This window comes from Rhinatrema bivittatum, chromosome 2, assembly GCF_901001135.1.
Source record: "Rhinatrema bivittatum chromosome 2, aRhiBiv1.1, whole genome shotgun sequence".
Lineage (NCBI taxonomy): Eukaryota > Metazoa > Chordata > Amphibia > Gymnophiona > Rhinatrematidae > Rhinatrema > Rhinatrema bivittatum.
Genome location: NC_042616.1, coordinates 310,465,892 through 310,488,724, shown reverse-complemented (window position 1 = coordinate 310,488,724; position 22,833 = coordinate 310,465,892). Strand labels below are relative to the sequence as shown.

The 22,833-nt window shown below is 43.1% G+C and overlaps 1 protein-coding gene across 1 annotated transcript in view; it reads left to right on the top strand.

Annotated features, from left to right (window-relative positions):
• The window catches only part of PKD1L1 (polycystin 1 like 1, transient receptor potential channel interacting), a 446,216-nt gene that overhangs the window by 99,803 nt on the left and 323,580 nt on the right, over nt 1-22,833 (top strand). Inside the window, exons 14-15 of the mRNA XM_029587088.1 lie at nt 4,744-5,081; nt 17,465-17,689. Of these exons, the coding sequence (XP_029442948.1) occupies nt 4,744-5,081; nt 17,465-17,689 (563 nt within the window). The remainder of the gene's footprint in view (nt 1-4,743; nt 5,082-17,464; nt 17,690-22,833) is intronic.

Here is a 22,833-nt window from a genome sequence, read left to right as displayed (position 1 = left end):
TCATATTCACGGATAGACTTTTTTCTCATTAATAAATCTTTGCTACCAAGAGTCTTGGATACGCGCATATATCCTATTGTGGTGTCTGACCATGCTGCTATTTCTTTCACTTGTAATCTCCATTATCCTCAATTGATACACAGACAGTGGCGTTTCAACTCCTCTCTTTTAGAAGATCCTGACTTCAAGCCTTTCTTGGAAGAAAAAATTTCTGACTATTTTCATAACAATAGGCCGGGAGAAGTTTCGGCCGCCACAGTATGGGAAGCTTTCAAGGCTACAATCCGCGGGGAAATTATTAGCTTCTCTATTCGCCGGTCTAAGCAACGACGGGAGGCCCTAACTACTTTGCATCAGGAAGTGGCGTCCCTTGAGTCAGAACATATTAGACACCCATCTTCAGTATCTTTAGCAGCATTGGTCAAAGCTAAATATCAATATAATACCTTGCTCAGCTCACAAGTCCAACTTCATGTTTCGCACATGAAAGCACAATACTACGCGAGTAATAACAAATGTGGTCATCTGTTATCGTCCTACTTAAAGAAGAAATCGGAAAAGAAACGGATATCGCAGATTCTTTCTCCCTCTAACGACTTACTATCAGAGGATACGGATATTTTACAAGCTTTCAGTGATTTCTATGCGCATCTATACCAATCAGAAGTCTCACCTACGCCTGTAATGTTCCAAGATTTTTTCGCACAACTTCAACATCCGAGTCTATCTCCTGCACAACTGGAATCCTTGGATGCACCGCTAACACCTGCTGAGATAGCTTCTGCGATCAATTCTTTGGCATTGAAAAAGGCCCCTGGACCTGATGGCTTCACGACGGACTTTTATTGCTTTTTTCAGAAGAATCTGACTTCCCATCTACATGAGTACTTCTCCTCCTTTCTTCTTCATAAAGACTCTGCTTCCTCTTTCACACAAGCTTGCGTGGTGGTCCTTCCAAAGCCTGGTAGAGACGAGACATCTATAGCAAATTATCGCCCTATTTCCCTTTTAAATACAGACTACAAAATATTCACAAAAATTTTGGCTACCCGGCTTTCCCGAGTTATGGGAGTTTTAGTTGACCCCGATCAATCTGGCTTTATTAAGAACCGCCTGATCACTAACAATACTCGATTGTTCATGCATATTCAACAAGCAGCTTTTTCTTCCTCTACTCCAATGGTGGCTGTATCACTAGACGCCGAAAAGGCTTTTGATCGTGTAGAATGGCCTTTTTTACTTGCCGCCCTGAAGTGGTATGGAATTGGCCCTATTTTTTTGTCCTGGATACAATTTTTATACACCTCTCCTCAGGCATTTCTATACATAAATCAACAAATTTCCCCGACTTTCTCCCTCCATAGAGGTACTCGGCAGGGTTGTCCCCTTTCGCCTCTACTCTTTAACCTGGCTTTGGAACCTCTCCTCACAGCAATTCGACAATCTGAACATATTCAAGGGGTCTCTGTTGGATCGTTCACTTTTAAACTTTCTGCTTATGCGGATGATGTTCTTTTGTTTTTACAAGAACCGGAAAGTTCACTCCCACACCTTTTTGCTTTAATTTCAGTATACTCATCATTGTCTGGTTATAAAATCAACTGGCATAAAACTGAATTGTTACCGCTTAATCACTTGGCCTCTGTATTGGACTATAATAGCCTTCCTGTTCAAAGGAAATCCACGCAACTCAAATATTTAGGGATACTTTTTTTCACTGATCCCCAAGAGACGATGGTTTCTGGGGAATCCAGCATTATAAGAACCATTAAAGATCTCATTTTAAGATGGTCCCCCCTCCACTTAACTTGGTGGGGTAGGCTTGATACCATCAAAATGATATTGGCCCCAAAAATTACCTACACTTTGAGTATGATTCCGGTTTTTTTTTCTGTTGATTTTTATAAGCAAGTAGATAGACTTTTAACCCAATTTCTCTGGAATAATAAGGCTCCTCGCATTGCACTCGGCAAACTCAAGAGGGATAGGCAACTGGGTGGAGTGAATTTTCCGGATTTCCATTCTTATCATTTAGCTTTTATGCTACAACAAGGTTATCATTATTTTGATTTTGAACGGGAGCATGTCGACCTCCCGCGTTGGTTCTTAATTGAACGCACCTTATTGGATCCTTTGCCTACCTATTGTTTTCCAGGGACGGCCCCATATCCTTCTGTCTTTTCCAATCCTATACTGCGCTCACTGCACCGTGCCTTTTCAGAAATGGATGCTAGGAGACCAGCTGCTTCTGCTGGCTGGAAATTTTCCAGCTTAGCCCCCCTATGGCGTAATCCCCTCATCAAAGTTGGAGATGCTCCTCCATCCTGGCCCATATGGCAACGCTGTAATATTTGGACACTTTCCTCAGTGGCGCAGGCTGGAAAGCTAGTATCCTTCGCTTATTTACATAAGAGATTTGGCTTACCATTGACCCAACAATTTGCTTGGCGGCAATTGCAAGCTGCTATACGGGATACCAAATTGTACTCCTCCTGCTCAGAAAAGGTCCCTTTTTTATGGACATTTTATCAAAAATATGGCACTTTGGGACATCTAGCATCACGCCTTTATAAACTTATTGGTCGCCTCTCTGGGGTCCCATCCTCCACTCTTAGGGCGACATGGTCCTCTGATATCAGTTTTGAAATTACTGTACCAATGTGGAACTACATTTGGAAGGTCTCCTCCCGCATTTCCCTCTCTTCCAGTTTGACACAGTCCTCTTTGTTTACACTCCATAGAATTACCTGGACCCCATGGAAACTCCACCGAGCCGGTCTTCTCAGCTCGCATCAATGTTGGTCATGTGCTGCCCCTAAGGCGACACTATCACACATGTTATATGATTGTCCCTTTACACTTACTTTTTGGAATCAGATTTGGGACAAAATCTCTTCCATTTTACAGTTGCGCCTTCCTATCTCTTACTCCATGGTGGTACTCAAAGGAGCCCACCCAGACTTACACCTCCCACTACCCCAACAGAAATTATTAGATTTCCTCCTCACTATTGGGCAGCATAATGTTTTGTCAAACTGGAAACGGAGTGATCTGCTGTCGGAACCTCTTTGGTGGAATACGGTTTGTCTCTATACTAAGTATGAACGAGCAATGGCTGTTAAATTTGGTCGTCTTGGTAAATGGGCTCAAGTATGGAAACCGCTTGACGTCTACATTAACTCTCTATAATGTTTCTCTTGGCCTTACTCCATTTTTCACCAGTAATCTCCGGTACTTCTATATCTTTCTTCAGTGCTTCCTCAGGTGCTCTTCGCTCTTTTCTTTTCTTCTTCTTTCCTCTTCTTTTTCTTTTTTCTTATTCTTTCTTTTCTTTCTCTCTGTCTCGGACTTTGGTTTATAATTTTGGTAATGCGCATTCGGATATTGCTATGATTATGATGCTGTATCATGTTTATGGTTTCGCTGAACATTTTCTGTTACTGATGCATAATGTGGCGCTATTTTCTGTTATTTGTTTCTGTCTGATTTTTGAAAACATAATAAAAGAAATTTAAACTAAAAAAAAAAAGAAAATTACCCTCCCTCTGTAACAGGTCAAAATATTGTATGCCCTCATTTTTCTAGATTTCCTTTTTTAGTATTTTCTTGTTTTGTCCTGGCTCCAGAGTTGTTATTCTTGCTATTTTTTTTTCCTGTATTTATTGGGCTAGGATGGGGTCTCTTTCTAAACTGTTGTATCAGTTTAAGTAATTCTTTCTTTTTTTTTAATATGAATGTTGCTATTTTCTTGAATTCAAGTTGTGCTTGATGTAATATTGTTAAAAGGCAATAAAAAAAAAAAGAAATCTATCATGATTAAAAAATGTTGTCATATACATAATATAAACATGTGAATTGTGAAGTAGAACAGTTTTGACAGTCAAAATAAGCAAGGAAAATCACATCAGAATCAGAGCATCTTCCCCCAGAATTGGTTAGATTGAAATAAGACCAGCGGTCTGTCATATCCCAACTGTTTCCAATTGCTTAACCATTGTCTGCCTGTTAAACCCTGAATCTGTAGACTATTGTTCCATTGAAAAAAATTCCTTCCCAAACCCATTCTGGCGATGAGCTCAGATTCACTGCATTAGCAGTTTTCCCTAGTGTGTAGCTACCTACAGCATATCATCATGCTTCCTACATCTTTTCTCCTGTAAAATCTTGTCCTTGATATATGATGGGGAGGGAAGAAAACGAAAAGCATTAATTATGCTTATTTATAGAAATTTCTATTCCATCCATTTACCAATTTTTGTTCTGGGCGGAATTATATCAACATGTTTATGTTTAGGGTGCTAGAAATAAGAAGATTGTAAAAACGGGTTTTTTTGGTTTTTTTTTTTTTACCTTGTATGTGTGAAGCACTCAGCAAAATAAAAAATTTTCATCTTCTAGCTCAGGGGTGCTCAAACCTGTCCTACAGGCCTCCCCCACCAGCCAGTTGGGTTTTCAAGATATCACTAATGAATATGCTTGAGAAATATTTGCAGATACAGGAGGTAGTGCATGCAAATAAATCTTTTGCATATTCATTAGGGATATCCTGAAAACCCAACTGGCTGGAGAGGTGGGGGGGCCCCAAAGACCGGTTTGAGCCCTCCTGTTCTAGCTGATAAAAACATGCAGTAGTGTAAACCGTTTATCCCAAGCCAAAATTACAAAAACAAACCATCACATTGTTGATTTGATTATTAAGAAGCATTTCAGGTAATAATGTTCACTTTTTTTTTTTTTTTTCAGCTCTGTAAGTCTCAAGACCCAAATTTCCGGAATATACCATATCTCTGTGTCAGTCTTCAGCCCCGTCTCCAGCATTCCTTTCATCCAGCACGCTCCCAAACAGGTCAGAGTGTGCTCCCCTCTCACTGATCTCAGAGCACAGCTTCCATTTGGGATCAACTATGCTGCCCTTGTGCTGCAGGCCGATGGATCCTATTCCACTCTGCTCCTGGAATTCGGCGTACATGTCTCTGATGCTGCAGATTTCTTGTTTGATTTTGGGGATGGATCGCCAGTTGTGCACGCCATACAAAATGGGCAGATTTATGGAGCATCAGCGTACCACCAGTACAAATCAGGTATATGATCTGTACAATGCTGAGCTTGAAAAGTTTGGTATTTAGTTTAGTTATTATTTTTTTTTTTAGGGAGAGTGCTTTCTCTCATTTTCTTCAGCTATTCTGTCCTCCTATCCATATTTCACAACATCAGAAGCAGACATTCGGTCAAAACGCTAACAGGATGTATGCATATAAAAAGCCTTGGTAGGGGATTTCAGAGGTATCTGATTTTTGTTACTTTCTCTTGCTTCCTTTTAGTGCTGCATTTTTGTCACATTCTGGTCCTATTAAGGGCCTGATTAACTAAGGGTTCCAACCCCCCCCCCCCCCATTCTGTGTCTGTTGGTAAAAAACTTATGTGAAGGAGCAACTTACGGGCATCTCTAAGACATGCTGTATTCTTATTTTTCAAGGTCACCTCTATGAGATAATGACTTGCAATGTAATGTATGATATCACGTGTTTGATGCTGAGTTTTGGTTGTGATGTCATTCCTGATTTTTGTTTATTTGTTCAGTCATAACATAATTACCACAATTGACAAGAAGTGGGTGGCAGCTTATAGACTAACCAATTTATTATGGCATGAGTGTTCAAGGACAAAGTCCACTTTGTCAGATGCCTCTGAAGATTTTCATAACTAGCAAAGTGTTCGTAAATGAATTTCTAAAAAGTTTATTTTTATTTGCTTTACCAGCTCCTTTACTCTGCTAGCTATGGAAGGGTCAGGGTGCAAGTTTATTCTCTCTTGTTACGCTCACTGCGCACCTGCTGCGCCGGCCCCGCCCACCACGGTGTCCTGCTGTGCGCGGCCGGCCAGCCACCTCCGTGCTTCTCCTGGGGTGGCCCTGGCCCCTCTTTGGTGATGCCAGACTGCTGCAGGCCTGTAGGATGCCGCCATCCTCCCTGCCTGCCGGACCTACCCGCTAAGCACATGCGTGCGACCCGGGATCCCTATTAAAGGGACAGTGGCAGGAAATTCCTGCAGGCTTTGTTGGATGATGTCATCACTCCTGGCCTATTTAGGCCCGCTCCTGCTGCCCCTCCCTTACTTTGCAACAAGTCTGCTTCGCTTCGGTGGGGTCTTCTGCGCTTCATTGATGCCTTAGTTCCTGTTCCTGCCTTCCAAATCCTGTTCCTGTTCCTGCTCCCATCTTTTTGTTCCTGAGGATGGATCTTCTGGCTTTTGACCTCGGACTGGCTTTCGTTGACTCTTCTGGCTTCTGACTGGCTATCGGTGACTCTTCTGCTCCTGACTTCGGAATGGCTATCGGCGACCCTCTGGCTTCTGATTTTGGACTGACTTTGGACGATTCTCCCAGCTGTTACACAATTGTCTTCACAGGGGCCCAAGTAAGACCAGCCAGCCCCCGCACCCAAAGGCTCAACCCTCAGGGAACAGAGTTGGTATTGGCGAAGCTCCAGCCGGCCCCTGCACCAGCCCGTTAAGAGCACAGTTAAAGAAGTGTAGCTGTTTATAAAGCTTCTATAGTAATTTGTGAACCCCAAAAATCGTCTCAGAGCCTTCAGACTGGTAGGTTGAGACCAGTTCTTGATACTCTCTAATTTTTTGGGATCCATCCAGAAGCCATGTTTTGATACGATATAGCCAAGGAAAGGTGCTGAATCTTTATGAAATTTGTACTTGGCGCGTACCCTATGGTACCTTGGAGAAGCATGGTGGGAAGCATCACCAAAGCCGGTCCGGGGATGCCAGAGAGGTAGGCAGACAGACGCCGTGGCAGCCAGTAGTCCGAGGTGAGCGGGAGGAGCCAAAAGAAGAGTAAGGTAGGCGGGGCGAAGCCGTCGTAGAACGACGGTCGCAAAAGAAACTTTCTTGAAAAAATGTTGCCTCCATTACCCAGACCCTACACATCCATTCATCCTTGAAGTGAACGTGTAGGCGCAGTTCTAAGTCAACACTTGCCCAAGGGTGTCCTTATGCCATGTTCATTCTTCACAAAGAAATTTTCTCTTGCAGAGTGCAATTCCGGCATTGTTGACAGGGAATTCCTAGCCATCAAACTGGCTCTTGAAGAGTGGTGCCATCTTTTCAAGGGCACCCAACATTGTTTCACGATTTATATGGAACACTAAAATCTTGAACACCTTTACCATGCTCAGCAGTTGAATACAAGGCAGGCTCATTGGTCCCTATTCTTTGCCTGTTTCAACTTTGAATTTCAGTATCACCAAGCTGTCAGGAATCTATGGATAGATGCTCTCCCCTGCTCCTTTCAAACCAAGGACATCCCAAAGCCTCCCAGGTATATTATTGACCCTTCCAAGATTCTACTGGCCACCTCCATGACTGTCCCTCCAGGGAAGATGTTCGTTCCTTCCCATCTATGTGAAAAGGTATTAAAATGGGCCCATGACTCTCATGTTGCAGGTCATCCTGGTCGGGCTCGAACACTTGCACTGATTCAGCAGTACCACTGGTGGTCTGAAATGAAGCAAGATGTCAAAGCCCACGTTGACTCGTACCCTAGCCGTGCACAGCAGAAAACTCTGAATGGCCGACCCTGTCACTATTATAGCCATTGCCAGCCCCCATAGAGTCCTGGACCCATTTGTCCATGGCTTTCCTAGTGGACCTCCCCCTCTCAGACAGTGCCACCATGATCTGGGTGGTCATCGATTGCTTCTCAAAAATGGCTCATTTTGTGCTGCTCCTGGGCTTCCCTACATCCTGTCAAACCAAGGTGTGCAAATTACCATGAAATATTGGCACTCATTCTGTAGAAAATGTGGAATTATGCTGGATTTCACTACGGCATACCATCCTCAAGGAAATGGACAGGCTGAATGCACAAATCACATGCTCAAAACCTTCCTTCGTGCCTACATCAATGAGTGCCAGGCCAGTTGGGCCACTCTCTTGCCTTGGGCAGAATTCTCTCACAATACCCATGTCAATGCCACTACTGGGGTTTCCCCATTCCAGCTAGTCTACAGGAAAAAACTATTACAACCTTTGCCTCTACCCGTGCAGTATCTTCACCAGCGGCCCAATTATCCATCCAGGAGCTACAAGAGCTTTGGATATGAACCAATGCTCTAAATTAGAAGGCCACACACAGGGCAAAGAAAACTACTTTTGTCCAAAGAAGACCAGCCCCCTCAGTTCTGAGTGGGTGAGAAAGGGTGGCTAAGCACGTGGTATATACGCCTGAGAGTGCCCTCCATGCAACTGTCTCTTCAATATATTGGTCCCTTCTCAATTCTATGGCAAGTAGGACCCATAACCTATCAACTAAAGCTGCTACCAGCACTGATGATTCAGAATGTCTTCCAGTGTCATTACTCAAACCACTGATTCTCACTTGGTTCTGTAGGCACCTATATATCCACAAGAAGTGACCAGTGATGATAACATTGAGGTTGAGGAAGTCCTAGACTCATTGCCTGCATATCATGTTTCCAGCTGAGGAACTTCCATTTGTCTGCAGAGGCCCCGGCACACAAAGGCTCAACCCAAGGGGAACATGGGCTGGTATAGGCAAAGCTCCAGTTGGGCCTCTGTCTCCTCTGAATCTGCCAGCCAACAGTGGTGACCTGTAAAGATTCACTTTGCAAGTTAGGCCAAATCCACCTCGGTCCAAGAGTCTACGCCCCAACATCATACTGTTCTGTACTGAGTTTTCTATTGTTCGTGGACTGCTATATCTCCATATCAATATTGTATTGCTATGAACATCAGCAAAGTTAGCTTCTTTGTCTATAGGTATTGGGTATTGTGAACATTCTTATTCTTATGGTAATTTTGCTGATTGCGAATTGACAACATTGCATTTAGACATTGTCACCCAGGTCACATGATTTAGAGCCTTGACCCTTTAACAGCTAAGGATGTGGCAGAAAGGCTTGGTTTTCCAGGTTACCATTAGTGATCATCTCAATACATTTCTCTATTGCAATACTATATCACTATGCATATTAGGAAGAATTTAATATGCATGCCATTGCTAACACTGATGCTCTATTGCTGTGAAGTTGTCATTAACTTTCTCTGTCTACTTCAATAGTGGTGCTGTATCTGTATTAGCATGGATACTAGTACTTAAATCAATAATGACACCATGCACATAGATTGCTACAGACATCCCCAAGAAAAGGCCAAAGCTTTGCTTTCAGCTCTTTCCTCATGGACAGCAAAGGCTAGCTAGAATGATGGTTTTTGATAGCTTACCATTTGGTTAGGGATGTTCATAGTAATGGATTTTAAGTTTATGCATTGATATTAACAGAAACAGTGATATATATGTAGTTTATTTCAACTCCGACACCCTATATAGGAATGTGTGATACCTTGGTCTTTCATGATTATCAAGATCAGTATTACTGTTCATGACATAACATGCCATTACAAAGGCCATGACTAAGAATCAGATCACAATTTACGAAGTCGTTTACCCAGGTAAAATGGCTTGTCTAATTGTTGCCCTCTGATGGCTAAAAGAATACATGGTCTTCCATAGCAGGTGCACTTTTGGTGTTCCCAGAATCATGCTAAGGTTGGGGAAGGAAAATAGCAAAGATACATCATGACATTTGAACAAATTTATGCACTGTTTTACCCCTCTGGATCGCTAGCATAAAAGAACAGGTGTAAAGTATGCAGCTGAATTTTCAAAGCCATTTGCATGCATAAAAGTCAAGTGGCTGTTCTAAAAACAGTCCAGGGCTCAGTTTGCATAGAAGTCTGCATGGACCCTGTTTACACTTGTATTTTCACCCAAACTGGGGCGAGGCATTCCGGGAGGGGGCGGAGTGGGGGCGGAGTTTGAACTTACGTGCTTAGGACCTGATATTCAGCATCACTTAGCTGGATAAGCAGAGACGGATTTAGGGTTTTGACACCCCTAGGCACTATCAGTGCTGTTTGGTCCCTGTTACCACCTCTCCCCCTGAGGTTGGACAACAGATAGCAGAAGTTCTAAGGCACAGTCCCCTAGTTTCCTCTGGCAGCTCAGGGATACATTATGTGGCAAAAATTTACAAATTCTGAAGCAAACTGGCAAACATTTCCATCTTTTACATTACATTCTAAAAATTAGCTTTACAGTATATTTATTAGAATAAATTAGTATATATAATTTATATTTTTTGGTGAAGAAAAGTGATCTCAAGGATCATTATAGGAAGGAGACCTCAGTGATGGGTAGAGGAAAAGAGGAGGATCAGATTTGGGGTGAGGAGAATGGGGGAGGAATGTGAGAAGAAAAGAGGACTAGGGAGATAGGGAAGATTAGGAATCTGGGATATGGAAGAAGAGGGAGAAAGAGAGGGTGGTTCTTGGATTGCGGAAGGGGAGGAAGAAGTAGAAAGTGCTATTAAGTTCACCTAGAGAATAGCCACTGCCATTAGCAATGGTAACATGGAATAGACTTAGTTTTTAGGTACTTGCCAGGTTCTTATGGCTTGAATTGGCCACTGTTGGAAACAGGATGCTGGGCTTGATGGACCCTTGGTCTGACCCAGAATGGCATTTTCTTATGTTCTTATGTGCTGGGGGAGTGGGTTTCAGGATTTGGGGTAGAAAAGAGAGGTAAGAAGGAATGAAGAGAGGTTCCAGGATCTGGGGTGAAGGGAGAGGTAGGAAGGGGGGAAGAGAGGTTCCAGGATCTGGGAGATAGAATCCAAGATCAAGGGAGGGAGGATTTGAATTGCAGTGGGTGGGGAGGAGAGGAGGGAAGTGTCCCTACCTTGCTCTGGTACTGCTCCTCCTTACCTGCCCTCTCTAATATCCTGTCAAATATAACACCAGTCCCTTCTCTCTCATAACACACAAAATACTGCACCTTTACCCTTGTTGTCCCCTCTCTCACACTCAGCCCTATACTCCCCAGCCAATCTTCCTCTTATCTCCCAGCCTCTCTTCCCACCCTCCAATGATCTCTACTCAGATGCTCCTAATCTCCCAAAATGATCTCCCTTTGCTCTGACTGCTGCAGGCTCACTCCCTCTCCTCTCCTATTCCCTTCATCTTGAGCTGGATGTGGAAACAGAGTGGTGTTCTCTGCTGAGCCATATTTAGTACAGCTGAAAGGCAGTAAATCATCAGCCAGTCTGCTGCCCCCTAGATTTTTGCCATCCTAGGCACAGGCCTAGTATACTGTTGACAAAACCAGGCCTGCGAATAAGTTCCAACTTATTCGGCTAAGTGGCAGCATCTGAATATCCAACTGTTATTATTACTATTTATTGGCTTGATTAATCACAATATCCTACTAAAAGTAAATCAGAGCAATGTACAAAGAAAAAATAAATGGAATTAAAGGCATCAATAAATAACATTTCACCAGATAACTTATTCAGCTGTCAGGCTGATGCAGAACGGTGCACTCGGCTGAGCGCACCGTTTAACATGCGATTGGCCGAGCATTTTCCTATCGGCATCTATTACCCCTTATACTGTAAGGGGTAATAGCACATGGAAAACGTGCAGCCAACTCCCCCGAAACTAATAGTGCTCATCACATACAAATGCATGTTGATGAGCCTATTAGTTAGTCATCCGGAATAATGAAAGTAAAATGTGCGGCCAAGCCACACATTTTACTCTCAGAAATTAACGCCTGCCAAGGGCAGGCATCAAGTTCTAGGCAACCCTGAAAAGTGAACAGAAAAGCTGAAAATACTGCTTTTCTGTACACCCTCTGACTTAATTTCCTAGCAATATTAAGTCGGAGGAACCAAAAAAAAAGAAAAAGCTCAATTTTGCCGGTGTGTGAAAACTGACACTGGTAAAATTAAGCGTCGGTTGTCGGACCCGCTGATAGCTGCATCTTCCCTAATAAGGAGGCGCTAGGGACTCGCTATTGTCCCTAGCGCCTCCTTATTAGCGCCCGGCCTCATTTGAATAGAGAATGACGCGCCCAGGAGAGGTGACTGGGCGCGCGTCAGGAGAGCAGGCACTCAACTCGTAGTGCCAGCTCTCCTGCATGTTTTATTGAATCGGCCTGTAAGTAATTAACTGGCTAAAAGTTGGGTAGGACGGGAGTGTAATGGGAAGGAGCTACTTATCCGACTAACTTACCAGATAAGTAGCAATATTTAGACTTCTCCAGCTAAGTTAGCCAGATAAATTGGTACTTATCCAGTTAAATGGAACTGAATATCAGGTTCTAAGTTAACTGGATAGTTAGACCTGCTATAAAGTACGTCTAAAAGTTAACCAGATAAACTTATATGGGGGTATATTCAGTTGTGGATATCCTGACAAGTACAGTAACTTTAAAAAGGGTGTGCAGGTGCACTTATACATGTGCATATGGGCGAATGGCCAGATACGCAGCAATTTTATATCCTGCGCACACATACGTGCGCATGCTATAAAATAGCCCTGGCACTTGTATGTGTGCGCCTACTTTTAAGCTTTTTTTGCACATGGCAGTGTAAGCTGACTTTGGAATGCACAAGTGAGGGAATTTTATAACAGGCGCATGTCCAGGCCATGACCAGTTTTACCAATACGCCTGCCACTTTGCCCAGGCTAGAGCTAGGTCCTCCAAACCCCCCAGTTCTTTAGCCTGCACTTCCCAAAGTTAACCAGACCCCACAAGCACTTCATAGATGCCTGGAAATAGCCTTATTAACACCTCATCCATAGCAGAAGTAACTTTGTGTTGAAATGTACCTGGGCACGCGCCCAGGTGTGAACCTACTTGCATGTATATCTCTTGGCCCTGCTCCGGAACGCCCATACCCTGTCCATACTCTGCCCTTTTTTCCCAATGTGAGGTATTCGTGCATTGGAACTTGTGTGTGCATGGGGGCAGTTTATGAAATCGGGTGGACACGTGCATGATCTAGATGTGCACCCATCTCCCAATTTTGATGCATGTCCAGCTTTTAAAATTCACCTTTAAGTTAGCTGGATATGTTTATCCAACTAATTTTCCTAGCTGGCTGTCTTTTGGCTATGGACCTCAAACTTTTTTGATTTAAAAAAAATTGGGGGTTCATTTTCAAAAGGATTTACATGCTTAAATTGGGCTTTACATGTGTAAATACACTTTACACATGTACATGGGCGCTTGAAAATTGCTACAATAAATGCCATTGAATAGTCAATAGTCTTTGGGGTAGATTTTATAACATGCGCACGCGGCGTACATGCGCGCACGTTACCCGATTTTATAACTTGCGCAGGCGCGCGCAAGTTATAAAATCGGGTCAGCGCGCGCAAGGGGTGCACAATTATGCACCTTGTGCACACCGAGCCGCGCTGCCTTCTCCTGTTCCCTCCCCCCTAACCTGACCTTCCCACCCCTTCCCCTAATCTTTCCCCCCCAGCCCTACTCTAACCCCCCTCAAAAATTTTGTTTTACCTTTTGTGCCTGCCTCTGGCGCAAGTTGTGGGCGATCCCCAGCATAGCAGCCAATATGGACGCTGTGCTGGGAGCCTGGCCCCGCCCCTCCCCCGGACCACCCTGAAATGCCCACGCCCCACCTCCTCCTCGCACCTTTTTGCAAGCCCTGGGACTTACACGTGTCCCGGGGCTTTACGTGCGTTGCTGGGCCTTTTAAAAACAGGCCCAGCACGCACAAGGACGGTTACGCGTGTAAATCCTTTTAAAATCCGGCCGTTTATGTGCATAAGTGCACTTAATATGGGAAAATGAATTTTGAAAATTGCTATGATAGTATGTTACATTTATACGTGTAACGTCTTTGAAAATTACCTCCTCAGAGCATAAATTAATCTGCACAAGTTACGCCCTCTGAAGAACAGGTATAACTCCCTGTAGCTGAGTTTGTGGTGTGTGTGTATTTGACCACTTATGTATAAAATACGAAAAAAAATATTGTATGGACATATACCTTATCCCACTGGGCAGAGTTATATATCACCTTCCCGACACGTGTATTTTACGCTAATATTTCAGAGAGGAACTACCTGAGCTTTCTATTTCAAAATTAGCATAAAGTATATGCACTAAAAGTGCCCATGTACTTTACCAGTACACAAGATACCCAAAATTTGCCCCATAGTTTCTATCTGTATGATTGAGAACTTGATCTACCTGCCATGTACATCAGTGTCTGTTCCATGAAAGAAAAGTGTCACAGATTGCAGGTATTCTGATCAACAGGCTTAAAAATGTGATATCTAAAGGAGAATCCCATAACACGCGCAGAGCAAATGAGTGAGAGGGATTGAAAACAAGCAAGAAAGAAAAGACACGCTTGCCATTAACATGTACGACACATGCACGACATCATGTCCATAACCATGGAATGCTTACAGCCTTCTCAGGAAATCAATGCAGTTGCTCTTTTTATTTATAATTTATCTATTTAGCATATTTGACACATGCCCATTTGTCCAAAGACACTTTAGGTGAGGTACAGTGCAGTACAAGAAAGTCATCAGCAATAAACCAAATACCGAAGGGCAAAGGGACATATACTGAAGGGTACAATAGGGCATAGCATAAAACAGACAATACAAACACAGTTAACCCCCGCCCCCCAAAAAAAACCCAGAAACCAAAGAAGAGCAAATACTGCTGAAAACACTGTGATACCTTTTTTATTGTGCATTCAGAGAACACACATTTTGGAAGTCATTCTCAATGCCATGAATGTGCATAACGCCCAGTGTTATGCGCAAAAATGGCTGTTCTAACATTAAATCACACACAAAAGGTATCGGCTCCTACTGATATGATATCAAGGTCTTTCACCATCCATCAAATTATCAAATTTAAAGATAAAAACGGGATCGCATCAGCAAGCCTTATGACGACGTGCCTGGTGTCACCAGTCTTATCTATCATTTGCGACCCGTTTATTGGTAGGAAATGTTCATATTTTTGATTATTTTTTTTTTTACGTATTGATATGCTCAAATAGCCCTGAGAAGAGTCTCATGAAATCAATAGTGGTATATCCGGGACCCTATATACCACTATTGATTTCATGAGACTCTTCTCAGGGCTATTTGAGCATATCAATACGTAAAAAAAAAAATAATCAAAAATATGAACATTTCCTACCAATAAACGGCACGTCGTCATAAGGCTTGCTGATGCGATCCCGTTTTTATCTTTAAATTTGATAATTTGATGGATGGTGAAAGACCTTGATATCATATCAGTAGGAGCCGATACCTTTTGTGTGTGATTGAATGTTTCATGATTAGGATCGTTTTTGCTCTTTGTGAATGTTTGGTTTGTTCTAACATTAAGCCAGCCTCAGTGGGAATGAAAATACTCATGTACTATGGTTTCATTTGTACTTTTATGCTCCCCAGAGAGGGGGTCAGAGGGGAGTGTGGAGCTGGGACATTTTGATTTTAAAAACTATACGTGTATGATCGCCTGCACAGGTTATGCCCTGCAAAGTGCAGGTGTAACTTATTGTCAGGTCATTATTGCATGTTTTCGGCCAAATACCTGAGGATTTTTAAAACATATTTATGTGCATATGTTTGCTTTGAGAAAGTTGACTAAAGTCTGTGGTTACAAGTTACACACAGACCTTAGCTCTACCCATACAGTTAATAAAATTACACTCCCTAGGTCTAAAGTTTTCACACATACCTGTTACGGGTTTGATAGTGAATCCCTTGGTAGACAACAGTCTTAACTTAGGCCGTGGTAAATTCAATGGGCCAGATTTAAAGATTTATGCGCGGCCATAGATTTGTGTGCACAACCCGTGCAACCCGCAGCCACGCGCATGTTATAAAATCCGGGGTTGGCGCACGCAAGGGAGTGCACACTTGTGCACCTTGTGTGCGCCGAGCCGCGCAGCCGTCCTTCGTTCCCTCCGAGGCCGCTCTGAAATCAGAGCGGCCTCGGAGGGAACTTTCCTTCCACCCCCCATTTTCTCCTACCTAACCCGCCCCCCAGCCCTACCTAAACCCCCCCCGTACCTTTATCTGATAAGTTGCGCCTGCCTCCGGGCAGGCCTAGGTTACATGCGCCGGTCGCCGGCCGGCCCGCAATCCTGGGCACAGTGGCAAATGGCCGCTGTGCCTGGAGGTTCCGGCCCCGCCCCGCCCTTCCCTGCCCACTTCCCGCCCCCTTTTTCAAGCCCCGGGACATCCGCGCGTCCCAGGGCTTGTGCGCGTCGCCAGGTCTATGCAAAATAGGCTCGGCGCATGCAGGAGCGGATTCTCGGGGTTACGCGTGTAACCCTTTGAAAATCCGCCCCTATAAGCGGAGGCTGAGTAGACAGTGGAGAGCAATCTCAGGAGCACTCCAGAGTCAGGATAATCAGCAGGCAAAAGGAGAGTCAAGTCCAATCTGGGTCGTGGGTAGGCAGCAGGCAGGTAACCCGAATAACAATCCAAGGTCAGAGACGGCAAGAAGAAAACCGAGGAGAGCACCAGCACAAGCAAGCCTGTAGCCGAGGCAGTGCTATGCTGGGCTCAGGGCTTTAAATCTAAAAAGTTCCCACGCAAACGCGAGGACTTCCGGGAGGGCTGCTGACGCGATTCGGTGGGCGGAGCCTGGACATGACTCGCGTCGGGCCGTGCTGCTGCCAGAAGACGCCGCTGAGCAGCGATGCCAGAAGGAGCTCCGAGCCTCGCGGATCGCTGGACGATAACACATACCTCTCCCCTAAATTTTAAGATGCCAAGGTGAAAACATCGGGTCAATATCTATCAAGATTTAAAACTTGGCTTTCAGATTCTAAGCTACTTTTGAACCACTGGAGGGGTAAATAATTTGAAACATAGAAAGAAGCAACAAAAATATTTAGGGCCTGATTCACTGAAATCTTTTTCTCATTCTGTGATTGGTGGAAAAAGTGTTAATGAATTAGGCCCTTAATAGTTTTGTGTTCTTCTTTATCTCCAAAACTATGGCATTAATATTTCAGAAATTTGGCAGCCTGATGGATCGGACACCAGCAGTGAAGGAAATAAGATAAACCTATCTTTAGATTCATAAGCATAGCATTGCTGCCACCTTACCAGTATGGGTTTAGACTTATTGTGCTGTATGTACATTTGTCACCAAAGCTTCTCTTTTATACAAGCTAGCTTTTAGCAATAAAAACCACTAGATCAGAGGTAGGTAAGCAACTGTATCCAGTAAGCAGCTAGGGAAATTTGAGGCTAACATAAAGAAAAAATAATAATTTGAGTTTTGTAATTAATGTAGGCTTATTTTAGTGTTTTGATGTGTAAATATTAAGGAATAGCAATACTATCATGACATTTACATCACAGATATACTCTGCGGTAACAGAAGCTACAGCTATACCTTGGATGTTTTTATAACTGTTTGCTGGCAAAATTACTGCTTTGGGTTGGTATAATTTTTTTTTTTTTTACTATAGAATAAGATGGCCACCGAGTACTATAGAACTCATTCAATCTACTGCTTAGTATTGATTATGCAACACTTATGTTTTTGTGATTCTTTCTTTTTTTTAAGTGGGCAGTTATATGATCAAGGTGATTGCTTTCAATGAACTTTACAATGCTACTGATGAACTTGGACCTTATTACGTAGAAGTTGCACCAGAGGGCCTGTCTGTGACCTTGAATTCCAGCACTGTCCACAGGGATGAAGCCATTCTCTTCAATGCTTCTCTTTCTAGGGGTACAAACGTCACATACACATGGAACATGGGAGACCAGACCACATATATAAACGAAGGCAAGAACAAACTTTGAATTATTCTTTGTCTTGGTGATGCTCATTGGTATATATGCTACAAAGCAGCGATAGTTGTGATTTTATTTATTTCAAACTATCCAAAACCCTTTAGGAGGACTCAAGCTTTTATGAGCTAAACACAGTCCAGAAGGAGGTAGATCTAAAGACATTCCATCCAGAAAAGCATGGCTCAAATAATTTCTGATCCTTGTGGTAACGTATGCAGTAACTTTAAAGGATGAGAATCAATAAGAACTAGTTGACCTATCCAGTCTTGATTAACTACCACAAAATTGGCCAAAGTCGCAACTAGAGAGGAGAAAATGGTGCAACTGTCTAAATACAGCTCTGCAAAAGACACACGGGATTTCTGCCTCTCAGCTATTCTTCAGGGCATGCTTACACACGTTTACACTTGTGTTCTTTAGAGCAGTTCTCTGTGCTGAAGGTCAGGCAGAGAAGGTCTGTATCTCCCTGCTTCTAGAAGATACTGCAGAGGAAAAAGTAAAATTGCTTAACAAATATTTCTGCTCGGTGTTCACTGTGGAAAGGCCTGGAGCAGGCCTATATAAAACAAACACAAATAAAATTGGAAGTGAGGCAAATAAATCTAAATTGATTTTCAGAACAGTATGTTCGTGAGGAGCTAATTACATTTAAAGTAGATAAAGCGATGGAGCTGGATTGGATACATCCAAGGGTACTAAGGGAACTTAAAGATGTCCTGGCATCTTCGCTGGCTGACTTTTTCAGTGCTTCCTTAAAGGTGAATTTTAAAAGCCTGACGCACGCCGAAGTTAGGAATTTGTAAATATGTTGGGCTGGTGCGTGCCAAGCGTATTTTAAAAGCCACTGGGATATGCACATATATGCTGTTGTGCACACAAATGAAAAGTTTCCAAAAAGGGGTTGAGTCTGTGCAGTGCATGGGGGTTCCGGGATTTAACTATGAAATTTGCACATAAATATTTACGTGCACTGGCATGCGCCAGGGACCCCGGCCACGTAACTTTATTTCTGTTATGGATGAAGTGTATGTAGTAAAACAAAAAAATATAGGCAGATCAGCAGGGTTTTAAGGGTCGGGGCTAACAGAGGAGAAGGAAGGGTATTAAACAGGGAGTTTGGAAGTCCTTTTCCTTTACTGGACGAACTAGGAATAAACTGGGAAAACTAGTAATGGCGTCAGTGCACATGTCTTTTAAAATTCCCCCACTTATGTGGTAGAAGCGACATTTGCGCGCACAGCTGTGCATCCACTTAAAATGGAGCACATATCTGTGCATGGTCAGGCTATTTTATAACATGCGCGCATTTACATGCGTATGTAATAAAATGGCTGCATCCCTGGGTGTGGGCTGACGAATGTGCGCACATGTGCGCTGCTTTGAAAGTTACTATCATAGAGTCTGGAGTAGTTCCAAAGGACTGGAAAAAGGTGGATGTGGTTCTTATTTGTTAAAGTGGAAATAAGGAGGAGGCTGGGAACTACCATCCAGTTAGGCTGACCTCTGAGGTGAGCAAAGTAATGCTCACCTCAGAGGTCAGCCTCTGCTAAAACAGAGGATGGTGCAATTTTTGGAATCCAATGGATTGCAATATCCGAGGCAGCATGGTTTTACCAGAGGTAAATCTTGTCAGACAAATCTGATCAATTTCTTTGATTGGCTGACCAGTGAGTTGGATCAAGGGAGAGCGCTGGATGAAGTATACTTTGATTTTAGCAAGGCCTTTGACACGGTTCTGCACAGAAGATTTATAAATACATTGTGCGCCCTGGGTATTTATCCTAGAGTGATTGACTGGGTTAGAAACTGGCTGACTGTGAGGTGACAAAGATTAGTGGTAAATGGAATTTTCTTTGAGAGTGTTGTTACTAGTGGTGTGCCTCAGGCATCAGTCCTTGGTCCTGTTCTTTTCAACATTTTTGTGACCAGCATAACAGAAGGATTGTCTGGAAAGTTTTGTCTTTTTGCCAAGGATACTAAAATCTGTAATAGGGTGGACAGCTAGGAAGGAGTGGAAAACATGAGGAGGGATCTAGCGAAGCTTGAGGAATGGTCTAAGGTTTGGCAGCTAAGATTTAATGCTAAAAAATGCATTCAGGATGCAAAAATCCAAGGCAAAGGTACAGTATTGGAGGTGAAATTCTTCTAAGCACAAAGGAAGAGCGGGCTCTGAATGTGCTTATGTCTGATGATCTTAAGATGGCTAAACAGGTGGATAAAGCAACGGTAAAAGCTAGAAAGATGCTTGACTGCATAGAGAGAGGAATGGTCAGCAGAAAAAGGGAGATGATTTTGCCCTTGTATAAGTTCCTGGTGAGACCTCACTTGGAATACTGCGTACAATTCTGAAGACCACAATTTCAAAAGGATATAAACAGGATGGAGTCAGTGCAGACGGTGGCTACTAAAATGGGAGGTGGTCTTTATTGTAAAGCATATGGGGATAGACTTAAAGATCTAAACATGTTTACCCTAAATGAAAGGCGAGACAGGGGAGATATGATGGAGACATTCAAATATCTGAAAGGTTTCCATGCACAGGAGGTGAGCCTTTTTCAATGGAAAGGAGGCTCTAGAACGAGGGGTCATGAGTTGAGAGTAAAAGGGGGAAGATTCAGGAGTAATCTTAGGAAATATTTCTTTACAGAGAGGGTGGTGGATGCATGGAACAACTTACCAGTGGAGGTGGTGGAGACAAAAACAGTATCTGAATTCAAGAAAGCTTGGAATAAATACAGGGGATCGCTAAGAAAGTGATGCATAATTAACTGGACGATGGGCAGACTGGATAGGCATATAGTCTTTTTCTGCCGTCATGTTTCTAGGGACAGTTTAAGAGCTAGAGACAGATGCGGGTGTTTGGAAAGGTCAAAAACTCAAAGTGAGGGAAAATAGGAAAAGAAACAGAGTTGAAGACAGAGAAAGAAAAGAGGGGTTTTGGGGGACTGTGAATGTCAACTCATAGAGATAAGGGCCTATGCAGTAAAGCTTAGTGTGCAAATTAAGGTTATTTAATAGGTTTTAAAAATAGCATATTATGCACTACAGTAAGACTTTATTGTGCACATTAAAAAGGTCTGAGAAGATGTTAGCGGGAGCATGCTAACATTTGTATCTCCATGCATGTAAATGCAGGATTATTACATGCAAATGTAGCTTTAGTGTATTAAGCTCTTCTCCACCTCCTATTTACTATGCGCTGTACTCCCAAACACTGAAAATCTACCTCCTGCCTTGGACCAGGTATTATCTTTTCACCATGCATGTGTAATCCCTGGGCTAGAGTCTCTTCACAGGACCCAAAGACCACACCTCAAATAGGGTTTGAGCTGTTGATTTTTCTTTCCTGATGTTAAGCCTCTCTGAAAGTCCAAGATTCCCTGTCAGGGGGGGGGGGGGGGGTCGAGATTATCTTCGAGGCCTTGTGTAATGTTCGATAGTTAACTGAGCATCCCAATCAATTCCACATTTAATATCTGCTATATACAGCACTAATAATCACTCTGATTAAAGATGGAAAAGTTGATGAAAACATTTAGTTACAAGGTCTTGGTGTTTACAATCCATTTTACATCTTCAGATCTAATAAATGAGTGACTTTCAGTTTCCAGGTAATACATTCTGTTACTGATGTCAAATTAGGTTTCTTATCTCTAATCCATTCCAATTAATGGGGTAGTTTTTAAGTTCCCTCCCACCATTTGGTGAATGAGTTTTATCCCAATTTAGATGTACTAATTCGAAGTCCCATTCATCATATTTTTAGTCAATCATTCTCCTTACCTCCCTAGATGGTACCTAAAGGATACCTCCACATTCCTTTCTTCCACATCTTGATGATGTAGATGTGATTGTCATGGGATGAGTGCCAAAGATCATCTTCATTACATCCTTTTCCCCAGTAATGAACCCAGACCCATTCCTCCACCAAGACTAACAATAGTTCACTCTGGATGAGAGCCACTGCTCCTCTTAGATGGCCTACACTGAGCCCCTAGGCCCTAGGGCATTCTGATATGTGGTAAACATAAAAGTCTTAAAAAAAGGAAACAAAAAGCAGAGAAAGGTAAGGTGGAACAAAATAAAAAAGTTTCCAAAAAGACATGGTGAGGTTAGGCAAAGACACCTTTTTTACTTTCATATGCCACATATCCTTAGAAGCCCAAGGGTCCTTTCCTAAGAAAACTAAACAAAACAGGACATGCTACCCCTTCAAGGATGGAGGTTTCTATACTCTGGGGACTCACCATTCTACTCTCCCACATGAGGGAGCTTCAACCCACAGTAATGCTACTCCTGTTCCCCTGTGACAAATGGAACAATCCTCTTCAGCAGAGATCCTTTAGGCTCTCTACACATGTTATTTCAAGAGCTGAGCTGGCAGTAAGCATTGTGGCTGAAAGATGAAAGGATGATACTGTAAAAGTGTATCCACTGGCCCTTGAGGCATAACACATCTTCCAACATTTCTCTTTTGAAACCAAAAAGAAACACATATATTTTCTGGGACATTCTGCACAAATCTACTTTATTTACACCATAAACAGAAAACAAAAGGATGATACATAATGACTGATGTTCAAGCATGGTTGGCTGCATCACAATGTGGAAGACATTTATTTATTGCTATTTAAATGCCGCCAATGCCAGAGGCTCTAGGCGGCTTACGGTGTTGTCCAAAGGGCCAGACCCTACATTAGCGGAAAGATTTTGATTATTATTATTGATATCTTTGCTGTGGTTGGTCTGACCAAATACCTTTGCAGATGTTCTGATGCTGGAGCCATTTCCTGTGGAACCCACCATCCTTACTAGACACTGATACAGGCACCTCCCGAGGGCTAATAATTTATGCAGGGGAGCTGGGATCCTGAGGTTGGATGTTCTTCCTTCCTTACCTTTGTGGATGCTACAATCTCCCCTCCTCTTTTCTCCCCTCCCCCCTGCCCTCTCTGACACCTACCTCATCCCCTGAGCAAGCAGGCGAGCCTTTTATCGATTTGGAGCAAGAAGCTGAGCGCTCCGAGTGACCACCATTTGTTTGCAAAAGTGTGCCACATGGCTCTAGCCCTCTCCAAGTTTTGGCACTCAGGCACATGTTGTGTCAGGGGTTCTGAGGCTGTTCCCATCTGAGTG